At 39.1% G+C, this 19522-nt stretch overlaps 3 protein-coding genes across 4 annotated transcripts; all 3 read left to right on the top strand.

Annotated features, from left to right (window-relative positions):
- The first annotated feature begins 2693 nt into the window (after window positions 1-2693).
- LOC123987491 (elastase-1-like) lies at window positions 2694-5303 on the top strand. Its single transcript, XM_046076444.1, has 8 exons — window positions 2694-2819; window positions 3080-3177; window positions 3326-3426; window positions 3808-3933; window positions 4232-4368; window positions 4477-4619; window positions 4887-5036; window positions 5168-5303. The coding sequence occupies exons 1-8, from the start codon at window positions 2780-2782 to the stop codon at window positions 5177-5179; spliced, it is 807 nt and encodes a 268-aa protein (XP_045932400.1). The 5' UTR covers window positions 2694-2779; the 3' UTR covers window positions 5180-5303.
- Window positions 5304-5696: 393 nt separating this feature from the next.
- On the top strand, window positions 5697-8783 carry LOC123987506 (elastase-1-like). Its single transcript, XM_046076467.1, has 8 exons — window positions 5697-5774; window positions 5916-6019; window positions 6561-6661; window positions 6870-6995; window positions 7316-7452; window positions 7544-7686; window positions 8382-8531; window positions 8665-8783. The coding sequence occupies exons 1-8, from the start codon at window positions 5735-5737 to the stop codon at window positions 8680-8682; spliced, it is 819 nt and encodes a 272-aa protein (XP_045932423.1). The 5' UTR covers window positions 5697-5734; the 3' UTR covers window positions 8683-8783.
- A 2445-nt stretch (window positions 8784-11228) lies between these two features.
- On the top strand, window positions 11229-15278 carry LOC123987535 (elastase-1-like). Of its 2 annotated transcripts, XM_046076515.1 has the most exons (8): window positions 11236-11277; window positions 11394-11497; window positions 12692-12792; window positions 12944-13069; window positions 13613-13749; window positions 13924-14066; window positions 14801-14950; window positions 15217-15278. In XM_046076515.1, exons 1-8 carry the CDS (start codon window positions 11238-11240, stop codon window positions 15226-15228), a joined length of 813 nt encoding a protein of 270 aa, XP_045932471.1. In that variant the 5' UTR covers window positions 11236-11237; the 3' UTR covers window positions 15229-15278. The 2 variants fall into 2 exon arrangements, with proteins under 2 accessions (XP_045932472.1, XP_045932471.1); XM_046076516.1 differs by lacking the exon at window positions 15217-15278 and having other exon boundaries at window positions 11229-11277; window positions 14801-14968.
- Window positions 15279-19522: the final 4244 nt, after the last annotated feature.

Genomic DNA, 19522 nt, shown 5'->3' on the forward strand with positions numbered 1-19522 from the left:
GGATTGAATATTGGACTTCACCAGGTGGCCAGATATTAATGCTAATGTTGTTGTGTCTCTGGTGGATGTGCAAATAGGTGCTAACAAGTTTGCCATATTAACTTTAAAAGGTGATTATATGTGAGTGTTCTTTTAACAGCTTGTTTGGCTGCCCCAAGTGCCCAAAACAATCAATCTAAATCAATTAATACTGCTTAAACAACACACTCACTTGCCCCACAGCAAGTTGAGGGTTCCTGATGGTGACATGGCAGTGCTGATAACACAGTATACTGGAAAGAAAAGACTATAAACCAAAAGTAATGCTGGTTCCTTATTTTAATGGGGTTTAAATCTTTTAGTTCCACTCTGTCAACAGTTTGAGCTTTTCAAATAGTCTCACATTGGCATAATCAACAGTTAGTCTGCGATAACCCTCCCAGACTTTCTATCACAGTCCCAATCAGTGCGTCCCATTAATTTTTTTTGGGACCTCAATTTCCTGCCCATGTGTGAGACATCTTTATGGGAACCAAATCGACTATTCATTAACGAGGGGAAGTTGTATCAAGAGCAAACATCTTTAATTAACACATCCCCAGCACTTCCTGTCTTTGATCTCCCCATTTGATTTATGCCTCTGCAAGAAAAGGTTGGGGAGGTGGAGGGGTACACGAGGAGTTCGGAGTTGACGAAGACTCTCTATGAGAAAATTATGATAGTACGGAGCCCCTGTTGATCAGAAAGTCGAGCAGCATTAGGACCTTTTCCCTGTGTGTCATGGGACCAGCTCAATTACCAGCCAGCGTGGCTATCTCTTCAATACCCGGATAAGGCAATAATCCAAAATGCACACAGTTTTAATGACTTTCTGTCTAATTAAGGACTATAAAAGACAGACACATCAGAGGCTTTCCTATTGTCCAGAAACCTATTGTTGGAAATATCAGCGTGACCAGTTTAGAAATAGTAAATGGCTTTTAAAAAACCTTTATATATACATATTTTAGTTAGAGTAGAGACTTGCAGTGCATAAATCATCGCGTATTCCATCTACGATAAAACTGTTCAATATCAAAGAGGTCAGAGCAAAGTAGAGAGAAATCCTCTTCGACTCAGTTCTCACACCGGATTTAAATCTTTCAAGATTTTGACTTTGTATTCAAATGTTTTTTTTTGGCTTTTTTAAAAATCTCAGTAAATCTGTATTTAAAATTGACTTGTATGAAGATTTGGGTGTTGAAACAGAAATTCCAAGACTACATGTCAGCTGTCTGCCTCCAGTAAAATACAGATGAAATGCCTTTTTTAAGGTGTGTGTTCTTACATGGCTGAGTCGAGATTGTGTGTGTATGTTTTAGTCTTTAGCCCCATCTAGTGTTGGGCTGTATGTACAGTCAAAATGATTGATAATTTGACGTCTCTCCTCTTGACCTGAATAAATGAAAATCACTGCAAACATCTTAGAGTTTAATTACTTTAAGAATAAATACTTTAAACACTTTAAGAATGAATTTTCCAGTTGCATAAACAGCTGCTGTAACATTCTACCTTTTTTATTTTTACATTAAGAAATAAGTAGTCATTTGAAGAAAATGCAAGTAGCAGTCGTGCAGTGAATGTGCAGGAACTGAATGTAACCAGAGCCAATTTATTCCATGCTGAAACTTAATTCCTAAGCTCCATTCTTTATTTACCCGTTGCTTGAATATAATTAACTTTGGTATTTTCTTTATATTTCTGACTTTAAAAATCAAACAGAATATTTGGTTTTGGGAATACCAAAGAATATGTTCATATTTTAGTTTCCATAATTTGATCAACCATCATAGTTAAATTTAGATTTTTTGTTTTGTTTTTATTTGAGTTTTATTTAGAGTAGAATTTCAACATCTCCAATCTTTCTTAAGTGCTTGAAAAAAAAGCATTAGTAACAGACAAAAAACATATACTCTACAGTTACTCAGCTGAAGTCACTGAATGATGCCATAAAACAGAATGTGTCATTTAACAACAAAGGAGAATCTTTTTATAGAAGTATAATACGTTTTGTTGTATGCTATCTCACATTGCTTGTTAATTATCATGAGCCTTTGCCTTCTTTTTCTTTATTACCTCTCAAAGAACCACTTGGGTCAAGAGACAGCACAGAAACATGTTTTCCAGTGCTTACTTCATAATTCAAGCTGGTTCAAATGGACATGTGATTATTTTGTGATGTAAATATTCACAAGAACTTGCTTTATATTACATCAGACAATTCATTTTAAGGTTTCATATTGGAGAGTAACACCAAAAATGATATTTTTGTATATGCATGAAGTACACTGAAACCCATTCAAACAATTCATATGTTCAGCAACAAAATTGTGATGTTTGTTCATATTAGATTACTCAGCCATAAGGTCACCAGTCATCATTACACTTCTCCCCTGCAGGTCAAATTTCTGACTTTTTTCCCATAAATATTTGCCCAAAATACATGTGGAGGACTTTATCAACACAATAAATACATAAATATCCTTCTAAGTCTTTGAATCACTGTGACTCATGTCATCCAGTAATATACTTGTCAGTCTACATGTCATTCTTCATTGTAGACCGCTTTCTACTGGTCATAGCAGGAAATATGTGGTAACTGACTGTGATAACAATGTGTGAGACAGACCACAGGTGCATACTTGGCTTTTGTCACAGGGGAAAGAACAGTCACACTTTTCTGCTCCAGCAAAGGTCAAGTTGAGGTATAAAAGAAGGAGAGAAGCATTCATTGCTTGTAGAAACGTGACGCACTGCAGACATGCTCAGGTTTCTGGTGTTGACAAGTCTTGCAGCCGTGGGTAAGAAAATGACAGCACACACTGCGCTTTATTCATTATTGATCTCTTTCTGTCTCCTTCACTCTCTTGCTCTATCAGTCAGTCACTCATTTTTAGTTTAGTCAACACACAGGAGCTCCAGATAATCTGCTCTACCAGTCACACTCTCGCTGCGCTTGTTTCTCGTTTCCTCTGTTTGTATGTGGAAAGCAAATACTATTATGAGGCATCTGGGGAACCATGTATACATTGTGCCTCCTGTTTTTCATGTTTTTAACCAGTGCTGGCTGAGCTGGAGCCCCAACCCAGGTACCTGGAGGACAGCTTTCAAAGGGTTGTGGGAGGTGAGGTGGCTAAACCCAACTCCTGGCCCTGGCAGGTAATCTACAGCCACATAAAATTGCAAATTAAATGCATTGATTCAGCAGGAAACTAAATTATGTTTAAGCTCTGACATCAGTTTAATGAATTACACTTAATAATGTTTTCACACATACAAAACTCTGGCCTTTTTTCTTCCCCCTTAGATCTCTCTTCAGTACAAATCTGGCAGCAGCTTCTACCACACATGTGGGGGAACCCTGATTGAGAGAGGCTGGGTTATGACAGCTGCTCACTGTGTGGACAGGTGACATAATGATTAACTAGAGCATAGACTCAGTGCTCTTTGGCTGTATGGGTTTTGGGTGTATTCATGATCCATTGTGAAATTAGTTTGACTTGAATAGCCATAGCCCACTCTTATCACAACCCAGAGGTATGATTTATTTCAGTATTTCTAAATGTCACCAGCATGAGGCAACTTCTCACAGCCTCATTTATAACTGTCACATCGCCATGGGATTTGTTTATTTGATTAGTTTCCAAACAAAGGAATAAAAAACAAAAAACAAAACCAGGAGTCATTTCATGGTGAATTGTGGTCTTTATTTCTTTTCCATCAGTTTACTGTAATACGAATTCATAAGGCTATACAGACTTATTTATTATTATTATTATTAAATTGCAGCAATAGGACATGGCGTGTCATTCTTGGTGAACATGACCTCAACAGCAACAATGGCAGAGAGCAGATCATGGACGTCAGCCATGTTTACATCCATCCCAAATGGGACTCCAGAAGAGTGTCTGCTGGGTGAGGATTGCATTTTTTCTTACATTTATCATGTTAAGGATCTTCACCGTACGTGTTTTTGTTGGTTGTTTTAAAATTATCTTTATAGAAGTAAGTTATAATGTTTTGAAGGGAATTCATTCACCTAATTTCTCAAATATCTCTGGATACCATATCTGTTCTAAACTGATACAGGGTAAGAATGTCACCTTAGGGAAGTGCAGGTCTAACCCATAGACAAAATGTCATTCCCAGGGGTTAGTATCTCTACAAAGTGATATTTGGTTTCTCCTGTTTGATCCATGGATCTCCACCTCAGGTACGACATTGCCCTGCTGCGTTTGTCCTCTGAGGCCACCCTGAACTCCTATGTCCAGCTGGGCTCTCTGCCTCCCTCCGGCCAGATTCTGCCCAATAACAGCCTCTGCTACATCACCGGATGGGGACGCACTTCCAGTGAGTTGATTGCATGATCCCTCTGAGCACCCGTCAGTTTCAATGCTGTACTCAGATTTATTCTCTAAAGCTCAATGTATCTTACCTTTCCAATTTCACTTTTTCCAGCTGGTGGCAGCCTGTCCGCCCAGCTGAAGCAGGCCTACCTCCCTGTTGTCGACTACAAGACCTGCTCCAGCAGTGCCTGGTGGGGCAGCACTGTCAAGACCACCATGGTGTGTGGTGGTGGTGGTGCTGAGGCTGGATGCAATGTGAGTCTCCTCCTAAACGGAAAAGAGTTGCACTCTCAGTAACTAACACTATATTATCATCAAGTCTTATTATAGAGGACTTATTTGACCTGTACCTAGATAAGCTTTTTCGATTTTAATTAAGATACATAGATGAGAGAACATTAAAAAACACAAAGAAGAGAAAGTAATCCTGCAAAATGAAACCCTCCAATGAATTAACTATATACACCACTGAATTATTGTCCACAATACTGAAGGTGCTCTCTGTAATCTCGTCCCTCTCAGGGTGACTCTGGTGGCCCTCTGAACTGCCTTGTTGACAGAAAATACTACGTCCATGGAATTGCCAGCTTTGTGTCCGGTATGGGATGTAACGCTCCCAAGAAGCCCACTGTCTTCACCCGTGTCTCTGCCTACATCGAATGGATTGACTCGGTCAGTATTAGGGATTTGTATGTCTATCGTATCCAAAAGAATATATCAGTATAGGAAAATTTAGGTATGGGTTTTATGGAATTTAAGTTGCATATGATGGGTAATCATTATTTCCTTCTTCTCTTTTCCAGACCATGATGTAAACAGAAGACTCATCTGTGTTGCAGCACACAAAGACGGAGACCACAGTTGACCATCTTTTCATGTACTGTCCTTCCTCACTTGTCTGGTCTCATTATACAGAAAATAAAATTAATCAAACTTTGAGTGATGACTCATTTCTCATCAGAACGTTTATGCAACCACACTTATGTATCTTATTATGAAGGTTACATTTCTTTTGCTTCAGACATCAAACTATCCTCCCGAATGAATAAAATACCCCTAACTAAAGTACTAAAGTACTATAGTACCATTTCATGGATTTATTTCATGCAGCATGAAGCTATTTAAATGAAAGTGTGGACATGAAAATAAATGTTCAGCCCTTCAAAACTGATTGAGATTCTTGAAAACATGTTTTATGTTTCAGTAAATCCAGTGTGATGTGGCAACACGCCGTCACACGCTATCACAAACTGATAAAGTGTGAGATGGACAACAGGTGGCTTTCTGCAAAGCATAGTGTCCACATCAAATGAAGGTCAGCTCAGGGTATAAAAGATTGAGACGTTTAGAAATGTTTAGACGCTGCAGACATGCTCGTGTTTCTGCTGTTCACCACTCTCACAGCCACAGGTAACAAATATCAAGGCTGTACTGTGTACAATCTACTGCTGTTAAGAAAGGTTTTTTTTCTTGCTTAAAAACTTGGAAAACAGATATAATTCTGGGAAACATGTTTAAATGGTGTTTTGATGAGTTTCCTCTGTGCCTCAGTGCTGGCTGAGTTGAAGCTTCAGTTCAGTAACGCAAAGGGCAGCACTGCAGGAAGAGTTGTGGGAGGTGAAGAGGTGCCTTATCACACCTCCTGGCCTTGGCAGGTGCAGTATCACATAGCCAGACAGAACATGTAAAAGAAAGCTGTGTAAGTGCAAGTTCCTGTCTTTGTCATGCAGTACAGGTAGTACTATAGATGTAACCAAAAATGGGTAAACTTGGGCAACTCTCCATGTACAGTAATATATCTGTTGCAGTCTGTCTTGTGTTATCTCCAGGAGTGCGATGCTACAAAATTCTTAAAAAGAAAAGTTTGGCATTTAGGTTTATTCATTAAACAAGAAGCAACAGACAGCATCCAGTTAGTTAAGCTTAGCAGTAAGACTGAAAATGGGGGAAATAGGTAACTCCGTCTGAAGGTGTATTGTGAGTTTGAAACACCCTGGCTGTCTTTATGCTAAGATAAGCTACAGTAACTCATCTTTTTTATATACATGTATAATTCTAAACGTATCAGCTTCTTCATTCTAAGTATGAGGACAATGGAAAAATCCTTTATTTGAGAACTTTCCTCCTTTTCTTGTTAACCTTTATAGCAAAAAAAGACTTTTTCTGGATAAGAACATGTGGTGAATCCTTCTCTAGGTCTCTCTCCAGTACCTCTCTGATGGCTCCTATCACCATTTCTGTGGAGGAACACTGATCAGGGCAGGATGGGTCATGACTGCTGCTCACTGTGTGTTCAGGTAACAGGTGCAATTATTCTAATCTAATAAACTGCATAGTAACTGTTAAATGTCCATACATACTATGGGCTGTATGTTTCTTTTTTTTTTTGAGATTCAGGTTTTGTCTTATTACACACATCTTGCACAAATATGTGTTTTCTGTTTCCTTTCATTTCTTTGTATCTTACCTCTCTGTGTTTTATTGTGGAAACAAACAAACTAACAGTTTCAGCTCTTTGCGTGTGGTCCTCGGTGATCTTGTTCTGCACCAAAGCTATGGATCAGAGCAATACAGGAGTGTCACTAGTGTTCATATCCATCCCGAATGGAACAGTAATAGCATCTCCTCTGGGTGGGTCTATCTGTTATTGCACTCTAACATCTGTCTAGTTTTCATATACCACACACAGTAAACATTTTGGGTAAACAGTTCGTATTTTCTTTAACATCTTAGCTTTACAGAAGTTTAGCCTTACTTTTACAGTCTTTTAAATTAGAGTTAATATTGTTAAAAGAGTTTTAATGGATATGATAAGGTTAATTGCCTTTGAATGATGTCTTATATTTGCACCATTATTAAAAAGTCACTCTAATATATTATGCTCATTCAAATAGTTGAATGATATACTTAAAGTGGGAGACTTTCAAACAGTCTCATTCTTTGACCTTTAGTAATGACATCGCGCTGTTGCGGCTGTCTTCTGATGCCTCACTGAACTCTTATGTGGGGCGGGCTTCTCTGCCTCCTATTGGCGAGATCCTGCCCCACAACCACCCCTGCTACATCACTGGATATGGGCGCACCTCCAGTGAGTCAGATGCAACTCCTCAAAATCATAATTTTGACTGTAAGTATGCAGTCACCTGAGTATCACTGTACATGTTTGTCTCTCTCTTCAGCTGGTGGAAGTATGCCCACCAGAATGAGGCAGGCCTACCTTCCCATTGTTGACCACCAGACCTGCACCAGCTCCGGCTGGTGGGGTAGCACCGTCAAGACCAACATGATCTGTGCTGGAGGAGGCGCCCAGTCCGGATGCAACGTGAGTCTGCTGATGTAAAGAATATGAAAATACTACACATAGAGTGAAAAATACATTTCTAAAAAGCAATCAAACCAGGCACACTTGATTATACCTGCTAAATAAAAGTAGACACAGTCACCTTCTGTTGTTTATCATGATCTACTGTGGACGAATGAAAAACACATCACATCATCATACTTTATACCAGCATAACACCTGATAATACAGCTGTTAAAACATTACTAAAACTCATTCAGATATTTGTTGCTCTACTGTTACATTATTATTCTCAGGAAATAAAGTATTGTATAAAGTTTTATGTGCAGTGGTGTAGTTGTAATTATAGCTTTTTAAATAAATTTTCCAGAAATTTGTGAGTTGAACACATTTTTATGATTTCAAGTATCACAAGAAGTTAATTCATTTAAACTAATTTTGAAAAACCATCTATAAAAACAGATCAAAGTGGAATAAGTGGTTATTAGCATACCCCTCTACAGTTTTGTGGAAGCCCATTTTTACCATTGTAAAAGTACACCCCATTCCCATCATTATCAGTTTGAGTCACAAAGTGAGGCTGCAAAATAAAAGAGTATCCCACATCCACCCAGAATATCAGCCATCAATTCCCCAAAGTTTGTAAATAACAGAAGTAAGATATGCTATATTTATGGCTATGTGTCTGTAACTAACAGTTCTTTGTTTCGTCCTAGGGTGACTTTGGTGGACCTCTTAGCTGCAAAGTTAACAACAGCTGGTATGTCCACGGGATAGCCAGCTTTGTGTCTGGTATGGGATGCAACACGCCCCAGAAGCCCACTGTCTTCACTCGCGTCTCTGCCTACATCACATGGATGAACTCGGTCAGAGAGCAACAAAAAAACAGATATTATAAAGAACAGAATTACTTTAATCATCAAGTTCTTTTAAAATACAGTAGTTCACCAAGTCAATTAGTTGATGATATATTTAATATATGTAATTTTCTTCTTCCAGGTCATGAACAATTCTTGAAATGGATTTCTTTGCTACAGAAATTACTCCAAATTGAACATGTTTTCCATCTGCAGCTAACTGTGCTGGTTAAATGTTCTACAAATAAACTTCAGAATCAATTGTGTTTGTGTTATTAAACTATTTTGTAACTGCCTGATGTCCTGCACGTCTTAGTGTTGACTGCTTTTAATTTCATTTAACATTATGACACTGATGAAAAGAAATTCTGATCAAACCACCAATTATCAAACCATTTTCTTATCAGACCTCCTAAAACTTTACATTTGCCATTTTCCTGTTCAATGCAGCATGTGAGCATCGTTAGCACACAGCAAGTAAATCTGACAGAAATGGGACAAATACACAGACAAGCAGACAGTGGGGGCCATACCAGGGATATGAGGATATGCAATGCAAATTTGATCTGATTCTGAGTCCTGACAGCCAGCAGACCTGAATAAATGCTGACTTCATTTTGCAGTCCTTTGTCTTTTGGTTGGCCTGTCCTTTATTCTGTTTTTTTTTTTAATTAATTAAACTTTATGTTCTCTTTTTGCTTCCACCAGAAGTTGGATAGACAAAATTAGACTCAGTGGTGTTAATAATAATAAACAGAAGGTTTGTGTTACCCTTTCTGCTGCCTCTGGTGGTTTTATGACATTTTAGAAGGAAATGGCTGCAGTGAGCACTGAGGCACTGAGGGTAGAGGCATGTTAAGTCTGCCTAAAGTGGGCTATGCTGTAATCAGAATGGAAATAGATACACTGACTGTTGTGACTGAAGAAACTCATTGCACTCATGTCTGATAGCCTTTTAACAGGTTTTCCATGAGCCAAGCACTTATTTTATTGAATGTGCCATTTTGACCTTGAAACATGGAGTATTTTCAATAAATATGTTTAAAGAAGGGCCTATGGGGAGGTTGTACTAGCCATTAGTTATGTGGATGTATAAGTTACACCCTCCCAGCTATACTTTTATTACTATAGGTTTGTTGTACCGGATGTTTCTAGCAGGACTTTTTAAAGTTAAAATAAAGAACTCTCACACTACAATGTGCCACACATACTAAATGGGCAGTTCTCTGTTTATCACCCTGTTACATTTGCAGTTAAATTGAACCAAAGAAACTATGCAATTTCTGAATTGTTGTGTAACAACGAGTTGACATACAATTGGTTTGCAGAACTTTAATTTAAAGCAATAGTTTGACATTTTGTTCATCTCCCTCAAACCAAGTCGTGTGCTGAAGCAGCCCTTTCTGCTGTACACTATCAACATTGAACACACAGTTATAACCTCCAGTGGGCCTCATGAATACTTATCAAAGGCTTAAAGAAAAAAGATCTGTTCTGTAGCCTCAGGGTTGTTACTGTCATCTTTAAATACTGATCTTAATCTATATTAATCAACAACTTGCAATTTGCAACATAATCATAATCTCATTACAGTGCCTCTGTCTCTACAAGTTCCCTTCTACCATCTATAGCTGGAGCTCGGCTGTCAACCAGCTGGAACAGCATGTTGTTGACTTTTAAAGCAGCTTTGAACAGAATGTGAATTTTTGTGCTTGATGAGACACCCATTTTTCATGGCTGAGGAGTCTGTGGCCCTTTCAAAGCATGATGTGGATACTGTACTATACGTGCTCCACATCCTGTTTCGCTCATTAAGCACATCATATTCTACACATTACAGTAAAAGGTTTAGCATCTAAAAAACAAAGTCAGCTGTTTCTTGGGTATAAACACAAATATGCAGCATGAGTTGGTCGCTGTTGATATTCAAGTCAAACATTTTACAAAATCACAGTTCATGAAATTAAACCTAAAATCCATGTCAAAGTGACAGCAGCCATACATGTATCCATCTCTGAAGATCAATATAAGCATTGGTTACATCTTGATCAATCTTGATGATGATGCTAAATTCCCTAATGTACTTACACTTGTCTACTACCACTAAACCACTAAAGGTGGTTTATGTTTTCAGCCACTCCAGCTAGTGTGAAAATGCACATTCTGCTCAATTGAAGTGACATACTGTATGGTCTATGCAGGCCAAATGCTTAATCACACTGTGGGGATGATCTTCCTTGGAGTACTACATCATTATGTATGAAAATTGTTTTTTCACATGACCTATGCTAGTAGTTGATTGCCTCCAGTTGGCTACACACTAGTAATATGAAATGCATCTGAGGAGGGGCTTTAACTGCAGAGCTGAACTTGTGTTACGTGTGTGCTTCAGGGTTTGGTTTAGTAGTGAAAAACGGAAAGAAATCTAGGCCAATACACGTGGAAAAAAAGCATTTGCTGGCTGAGTCAGCTATTCCATCTATCAACCCCCCCTGTCCCCACTGTGGTGATAACTGTGAGACAGACACAGGTGGACTTGCACTGGTACTGAACAAATTACACACACAAACCCACACACACACACACACACACACACGCACACACACACACATACACACACACACACACACACACACTATCAGTAGAAGAGGCCGTGAGGGTATAAAAGAGTAGTGGGTAAGTCTCCAGTGCAGAAAGTTTCAGGAGACTGCAGACATGCTTAGATTTCTTGTATTGACCTCTCTCGCAGCCCTCGGTAAGAACTACCTGATACTTCCTCTCCTTTGACATTCTGCACACACAGAAACTCCTAACACACTTGAATACTTGATATCTGACTACAATGCTTGTATGTGTCTGTGCTTTGCTCAGTGCTGGCTGAGCTGGAGCCCCAGCCCAGGTACCTAGAGGATGACATTGCTCAGGAGAGAGTTGTGGGAGGTGAGGTGGCCAGAGCCAACTCCTGGCCCTGGCAGGTACTATATACTATGCTTCACTCTACAACAGTGGTGACAGAGTGTGAAAATAGTCTGTTATGATTTACAGTTCTGATTTGAAAATCGTACTTGAGTTAAAGCACTAAAGTAAAAAGTATTATCAACAAAATAAACTATAATAAACTAATTTTAAATGTACATCCACCTTCCTCCATGTAGCCTAACTATAACTAACCAGAAAACACAACAAAACTCAAAAAAAAGGAACAACCATTGGACACCATGGAGGGTGCAACAACCAGTGCGCTATTATGCTACAGAAATCAAATAACCTAAATTAACCTAATTTTTTAAAAACTGTTTTTAAAACTTTTTAAAACTTCTAATAGAATTAGCAGTAGAATAAAACGCCACCAAGGCAGACAACACAAAGATAAACAACAAAAACTCAACACCTCAGAGAAGGTAAAAGATTCTAAATGAACACAGAAGTCACACTGGAGGCTCCACCATGAGCATGTTAGCATTTAGCATGTTAGCCAGCGTGCACTTGTTGGTAACGCAACGAAGCGGGTATGTTCGATTTGTTTTATGTTTGTTTTATACAGCCTATGTTTTTTAAGTAGAGTCAAGTGTGATTGATGGGTGCATTAAACCTGTGAAAAATGAATTGGCTGCCGCTTTATCATGACATTTTCATGTGACTTTCGCTTTTGCTCGTTGATGGGGGTAACTGGAACTGTAGCAAAGTACAATGGGCCCACTTGAAATAATAAATACTTAAGTAAAAGCAAAATTAAATATACTCAAAAAAGTACAAGAAGGCTACACAAAAAAACTTGTTACAATAAAAAATAAATAAAATTTTAAGTTTTAAAAATAAAATCAAATTTGTTACAGTAATGTGAGTGGGCCTGAATGTATTTGTTATTTCCACCCCGGCTTATTAGTAGCCTCCCTGGCAACCCCATATGGGCCTTGATTGATAACTTTGCACAACTCATCAACATGTCAAATCAGCCACATAACAGGATAAATGTAATGGAGAACAAAGCACAGTATTTCCCTCCGTTATGTGCTAGCATGGAAGTATAGGGTAGCATAATTAAAATCATGTCTAAATACAGTACTGTATTTAGTTACTTTCTACCAGTACTGTGCCGGATGTTAATATGAAAATGTGAATGGTTTGATTTCTTGTGGTTGTAATGCTCTCTGTTATCATTCCATTAGATCTCTCTTCAATACAAATCTGGTACCAGCTACTACCACACCTGTGGAGGAACCCTGATCAGGACAGGATGGGTCATGACTGCTGCTCACTGTGTGGACAGGTGGGTGTTTCATTAATCACATAATAGCTGCTGAACCTAAAACTAATAGAGACATGGATGAAGTAGCAGGATTTTAGGTTTGAAAAAATAAATTTTCAATGTGAAATATTGAGTATAAGTGGCAGAAATGTTCATGTTTGTACATCTACAGAACCCAGACTTGGCGTGTTGTTCTTGGAGATCACAACATCAACTCCCACGAGGGCACAGAGCAGTACATGAGCGTGAGCCGTGTTTACATCCACCCCAACTGGAACTCCAACAATGTTGCGGGAGGGTTAGTGGCTACTGCTCGTGTTTTAACCAACTTCTACATATAAAAACATGTGCCGGTACATGTACATCACATATTATACATATTTATTATAAATATTTTTAACATGAAAAAGTAATGAAAAATGTCCAAAAAAGTCACATTATATGGGTATGTGATTTTGTATGTTTATTTAAATATTTTGTCAATAAATACACAAACCACCATGCATCTACAGCTGAAGCAATTCATTTATTGCAACTATTTTGATAATCAATGTATTGCTTAAATACTTTTTCTTAAGCTAAACTGACAAACCCTCTGTGGTCCCATCTCATTTAATAAGAACATTTGCTTATATCTGTTTTAAAATGTTGTAAACATTGTGTGTGATTTGAAATGGGTGGTGATGGTACAGGGGATAAGACGCATACATTTTGTGTGGGAGACCCAGGTTCAACTCCCCACTGTGACACATCCACTGATGTGTCCCTCAACAATACACTTGACCCCTAGTTGCTCTGGAGGCATGAAAGATGTATTACTTTATGTTGGTGTTACCCTCAGGTGGGACATTGCTCTCCTGCGTCTGACCAATGTTGCTACTCTCAACAACTTTGTCCAGCTTGGTGCCCTGCCTCCCTCTGGTCAGGTCCTGCCCAATAACAATGCTTGTTACATCAGCGGATGGGGTCGTACCCAGAGTGAGTCTGACATGATGATACCTTTGAACCCAGTATTCAGTTTAGTATTTAGATACTTAAGAAAGTATATTAATCTGTATATTACAACACATTTTTAAGAAATAGTGCATCATTCTGTTATATATATATAGGCTTCATCACAGTTGTATCATGTGTTTCTCCTGTCGTCCCCAGCTGGAGGTCAGCTGTCTGCCCAGCTGAAGCAGGCCTACCTGCCTGTTGTTGACTACAGGACCTGCTCCAGCAGTGGATGGTGGGGTAGCACTGTGAAGGACTCCATGGTCTGTGCTGGTGGTGGCAGCGAATCTGGTTGCCAGGTGAGCCTATGTGGTCTTAGAAAGGACTGTGTATGCCTTCACATTTAGTATTTTTTAAAGAGTAGACTTAAAAGAGTGCTAAACCAATTTAGCGTTACTCTCCTATGATATTGCCAAACTCACGATGGAAAGATATGGTCTTTTAAATTCCACACATTTATCTTTCTTGTCAAAACCTGTCGCCGACATTACCCACAAGGCAATCCTGAATCCGTGGGTGCTAGTAGTCACTTACAATTATTAAATTAATAAGAACGTCTGGGTTGCCAGGTTGTGGCTAATCCTGATGACTGATTGGACTTTATGACCACTTACCTTGTGGAAAAAAGCTGCAGATGGTCTGGACCAAGATCCATTTAATAAAAACTTAAAGAACTGACAAGAACTTGTCAGAATTCAGTCCCACTCCTCCATGACAAAGTGAAATTGAACATCTCCCCCCTGAGCTGAGGGCTGACCCCTTCCTGTCAAGGAAGATATTTGGGAGGACACATGTGGGATCACTTGCTGCATCAGCAGGGGCATACGTCAGTTACAATGATCCAGGCGAGTGCTTAAGCTGCACAAAGTGTCAAAGTCTTGCAACTTAGTGTTCTGCACTAACTTGCTTGGGGCTGTTTGAGTTTAGAAGAAGATATGAGAAGAAAATGGGTGAACTGGAAAAAGGGTTATTTGCTCCCAACTCCACTAAAGGGCTCTGAGATTTGTCTGTAATGTGTTTTGTCTGAATCCAGGGTGACTCCGGCGGCCCCCTGAACTGCAATGTCAATGGCAAGTGGGTTGTCCACGGTGTTACCAGCTTTGTGTCCTCCTCTGGCTGCAACGCCTACAAGAAGCCCACTGTCTTCACCCGTGTCTCTGCCTACATCAGCTGGATGAACAGCGTCAGTATTAAACACTAACCCATATGAATCAGAGTATCAAATATTTTAAAAACATTCAAACATAAAACCTTTTAATGCTGGTTATGCATGATTTTTTACAGTGCAGTACAGACTTTTTACAGTATACTGCACATGCAGTAACTGGAGGATTTCATAATCTTTTCATACATTCATTCACCCTTACAAATGCATGTCTCTTTGTGCAGCATTTAGTTGGGATTCTTAAGGATAATCGCATAATTATTCATTTGTCCTTGCTTTGCCAGATCATGGGTTGAGAAGAAGTACGATCTCCATGGAGACAAGCGAACATTCATTTCAGTTTCTGCCCATCTCCATCGAATAAAGTGTCCTATAATGTGCTTTTGACTTGCTTCATTTTTTTTATGTTGTGTCCTGTGTGGGAGATAACAGGCACTGATCATCTTAGGATTTATAAAAGCAGAAGCAACTGTAAGTGAAGTGTAATTTCAGTTTATTTATTCACAGTTATTTTTCATGTCAGGGAATTTGTTTGATATGACCTTCGGATAATAAATTGATTCCAAAACTAAAACATTTACACTGTCACAAATAGGGAAAATTAAATGCAGCTTTCAGTGAAGCGGTGGACATTCTGTGAAACTGCTTTTTATTGCGAGGGGTAAACAAAAAGATGTGATTAGACTGTGAAAACTTAAGAGTTCCTAAGACTTGACTTCAAGTGACAGCAACATTTAAGATGATTCTGTCTTTTTAAAAAAATCAAAGTCAGTACTCTAGAATACCTTGCATAATTGCATGAATGTGTTTAAACAATAACAAACTAATAAGCTGAGTTTCAGAACTTGCATACCCAGGTAATGTGGATACAAATATTTAAAAAACGGGTAGATCAAATCAAGCAATCTGATTGGTTCATAGCAGTGATATAATGAGCATATATAACGGGTATGACGTTGAATTCCTTTGCACAGATCCGTATGACGAACAGGGTTCGAGTTATAATCTGAGCTTCGTGGGGGTCACACGCCCCAGTTACACCTGGTATTAAAATGCGATATGATACAGATCCGGCGGAGATAAATAAATAATGAGAGAGAGAGAAAAAATCATTGCTTTTTACGTGATTCAACATTCCCCTCTCGCACACACGAAAACACACACAAACACAATCAGCAGTCCACTACTTGCCCCAGATGTCTGCGATATTGCAACAAAGTTTAAGTTTCAATAGCCTCTTCAAAAGACTTACTCAAGGAGAGAGGCAATTCCGCCCATTATGGTAGGTATAATATTTAAGTGTTATTATTTTAGGCACTGCTTGCTGCCGGCACACAAGAGTAAGCATATTATAAGTTACCAATGTCAATCTACTGACGCTGGACAGTTTTTAGTGGCTGCACAATAAACAACAATGTGCATAAATAAATAAATAAATGTCTGTTGATGAAATAAAATAAAGTCAAATTGTAGTGCGTCTGTTAGCCTACTTTCTTTTTGCCACATTTGGCAACCGTTTTACAGAAGCAATAGCACACTTCAGGCCGTGATATAAGCCTACGCTTATTATATCACAACGCCCCTTAATATAATAGCCTAAGCGTATACCACCGCCTGTCATGAGCTATTGCTTAAATATATATCAGTAATAATCAGTGTTAATTTAATTACGAGTATCCATCCGTCCATCGTCAACCACTTATCGTGCGTACAGGGTCGCGGGGAGCTGGAGCCAATCCCAGCTGACATCAGTTGAAAGGCGGGGTACACCCTGGATAGGTCGCCAATCAGTCGCAGGGCCACACATAGACAAACAACCAGTCACACTCACACTTCACCTAAGGACAATTTTAGGGTCACCAATCAACCTAGTCCGGTACGTCTTTGGACGGTGGGAGGAAGCCGGAGCACCCGGAGAGAACCCATGCAGACGCGGGGAGAACATGCAAACTCCACACAGAAAGGCGGGGCCAACCAGGTTAATAATGAGTGTGAATAAAAAAATTAAATTGTTGAAAATCAGCAACTGTGTGCACATCTCTAAGTAACATAAATATTTCAGGCTGCAAGCCAACATACACACATAATATTTCCTTAGAGGGTCATATTCACTTTCGTGTATTTAACTCTCATGCAGTCTATTTTTATAAGCGTGCTCTTTTATATGCTTGATCCTGTTACAGGGTCATGGGGGGCTGGAGTCCATCCCTATATCATTGGACTGGGAGAGGAGATCAGAGTCCCTGCAGGAAGCTCTCAGAAATGCAGACAGAGACATAGCCTACTGGTTTCACTCATAACTGAGCAAATTCATGAAACTATGCCACCTCTCAGATGGATGCCCTATTCATAACAAGAAAAATATCATTTTAAATGTCTGAATCAGTTTGTCAAATGATCTTCAAATGAAAACCTAATAAATCCCCTTGGCTGCCTTAACATTTATTTAAAATCAATCTGTTATAAGTTGTAGAAGTCATATAGTAGAGCAACCTGCACCAGTCGCAGGGGGAGATAATAGCTGTCAGAAAAGATGAAATGGATATCACATGAAAAGCAAACAAAAACTATTGAAAGGAAGGACAATATTAAGAACATGCTTACACAAAGACAAAAGCGTACATGTCAAGGACCAGAATAATAAAGACCTCATGAAACAAAATTATATATGTGTATTGTATGTATATGTGTATAAAAGTGTTCATTTGACTTTTTAGACTATTTGGTCTTACTGAGATAAACTCACACTCCATTCACTAGGTGCCAGTGTTTCCAATCATGCATTCGCAATTCTGTAAAACATTTGAAATTCAGTCACAAAACAACGTTACACTTACAAATCCGCCATCTCTGTGGTTATTAAAGTCAAAAATAAATCCATGCCCCCACCAACAAAAAAAAAAAAACAATTGTTAATGTGTCTGTAAAAGCTCTGTACAGTGGTTATGTCCTCTGCTTTAATGAGAAACAGTCACAACACTTGTAGGACTAATTAAAACCATTCATAACTTTTTTCCTGGTTTATTAATCTTATTCTTGTGATGAAAAATATTCACCTCTCAATTTAACACACTTTCAGGGTGAATACAAATTCTACAGTATTCTCACATGTGCTGTCACAGATGGTATTACCTTGACGCTGTTACAGTGAGTTTTGGTATTTTCTGTTTGACTAATTGGTCTCCACAGGTTTGTCCACTGAATCCATCCTTACCACCCACAACAGCTGTGCTCCCGGCCAACTGACCACATCTTGTCCCACAACAACCTCTGCTAAACCACTGCACACACTTCCAGTTAGACAAATAAATCATCACTACTGTCAGGGTGGAAAACAAACAAATCACAAATAAGAGTTGGGCTGTGTTGGAAAATTTGCTGGTGGATTTTCTGCCACTTTAGAAGATAATTGCCATGTAATTGGAGGTTTTCAGTTCTGAATGAAAACACAGCTAATAAGCACTAAACACAAAGTACAACTGAGGCTTATGGAAATGTCATTAGTTTTGCAGATTTGATCTTTTGAACAGAAACTAGACCTAGATCTTCAACAGTTCATCCTGGGTACATGAATAAATGTACAGCATGTCATAGCAATCTAATAGTTAGGCCTACCACAATGTGAGCAAACGTCAGGGGATCACCAAAGTCATTAGTTTCTCATTAGTTTCATCCTCTGGGGATCATGAATATCTGTGCAAATTGTCATGGCAATCCATAAAATAATTAAAATATTTTAGTCTGGCCCAAAGGGGTGGACCGACCAACCAACAGACCAACTAGTCGCTAGCATGGATACAAATATTCACATAAATCTTCAAAAACCAACTTGCTCTCCAACAGTTTACAATGACTGAAGAGCAGTACAGATTATATACTAGTCCACCAAAGCGTTTTTTTTTCTTACGCCAGCGTCTGTTTTCAATTCATTGCAATGGGAGCGCCGCGTTTTTCAAAGCTGGTAAAAACGCCAGCAGCGTGACCAGGCGCTGAGCGCTGAGCGTTGTTTTCCGGTCGCCGAGAGTTGAAAAATGTTCTACTTTGGGAAAAACGCTGCGCTCATCACTGTCACTTTTTACTCAGTTGTCCAATCACAGTGCAGGAGGGGCGGGACAAACACCACACCGTAGCAACGGTTACTATCTTGTAATTGGGCTTCGTTCAACCTCAGCTCTTGGACTAAACGGTGGTTCTCGACGAACCGATATCCGGCGAGTCCGTCCTCTCTCTCTACCTGCTTCAGCCTTTTCTTCATACAGAGTAAGGGCCAGAGCAAGTACTCTACTCTTTGTTGACATTTTTACATTCAGTAAAGTTACGTAGAACTACTTGCAACATCAATTCCTCGGATTTAATGTATCATAGCAACCAAAGCAGTCGGAAAAAACGCTGGCCCTCAAAAACGCCCGCTAGCGCTTCCTGCTGCTTTTCAGAAGAGCGGCTGGCGTTTTCAGCTGGCAGAAAAACGCTTTGGTGGACAGGGGCCCTAAAACAGAATTAAAACAATAGCAAATGTCACTAAATTCAAATCTACTCTCTCGGAGTCCATGGTGATAAAGAGGCCCTTATTTTGTCCAGGAAGAGTACTGG

This window comes from Micropterus dolomieu, linkage group LG18 (genome assembly GCF_021292245.1).
Source record: "Micropterus dolomieu isolate WLL.071019.BEF.003 ecotype Adirondacks linkage group LG18, ASM2129224v1, whole genome shotgun sequence".
Lineage (NCBI taxonomy): Eukaryota > Metazoa > Chordata > Actinopteri > Centrarchiformes > Centrarchidae > Micropterus > Micropterus dolomieu.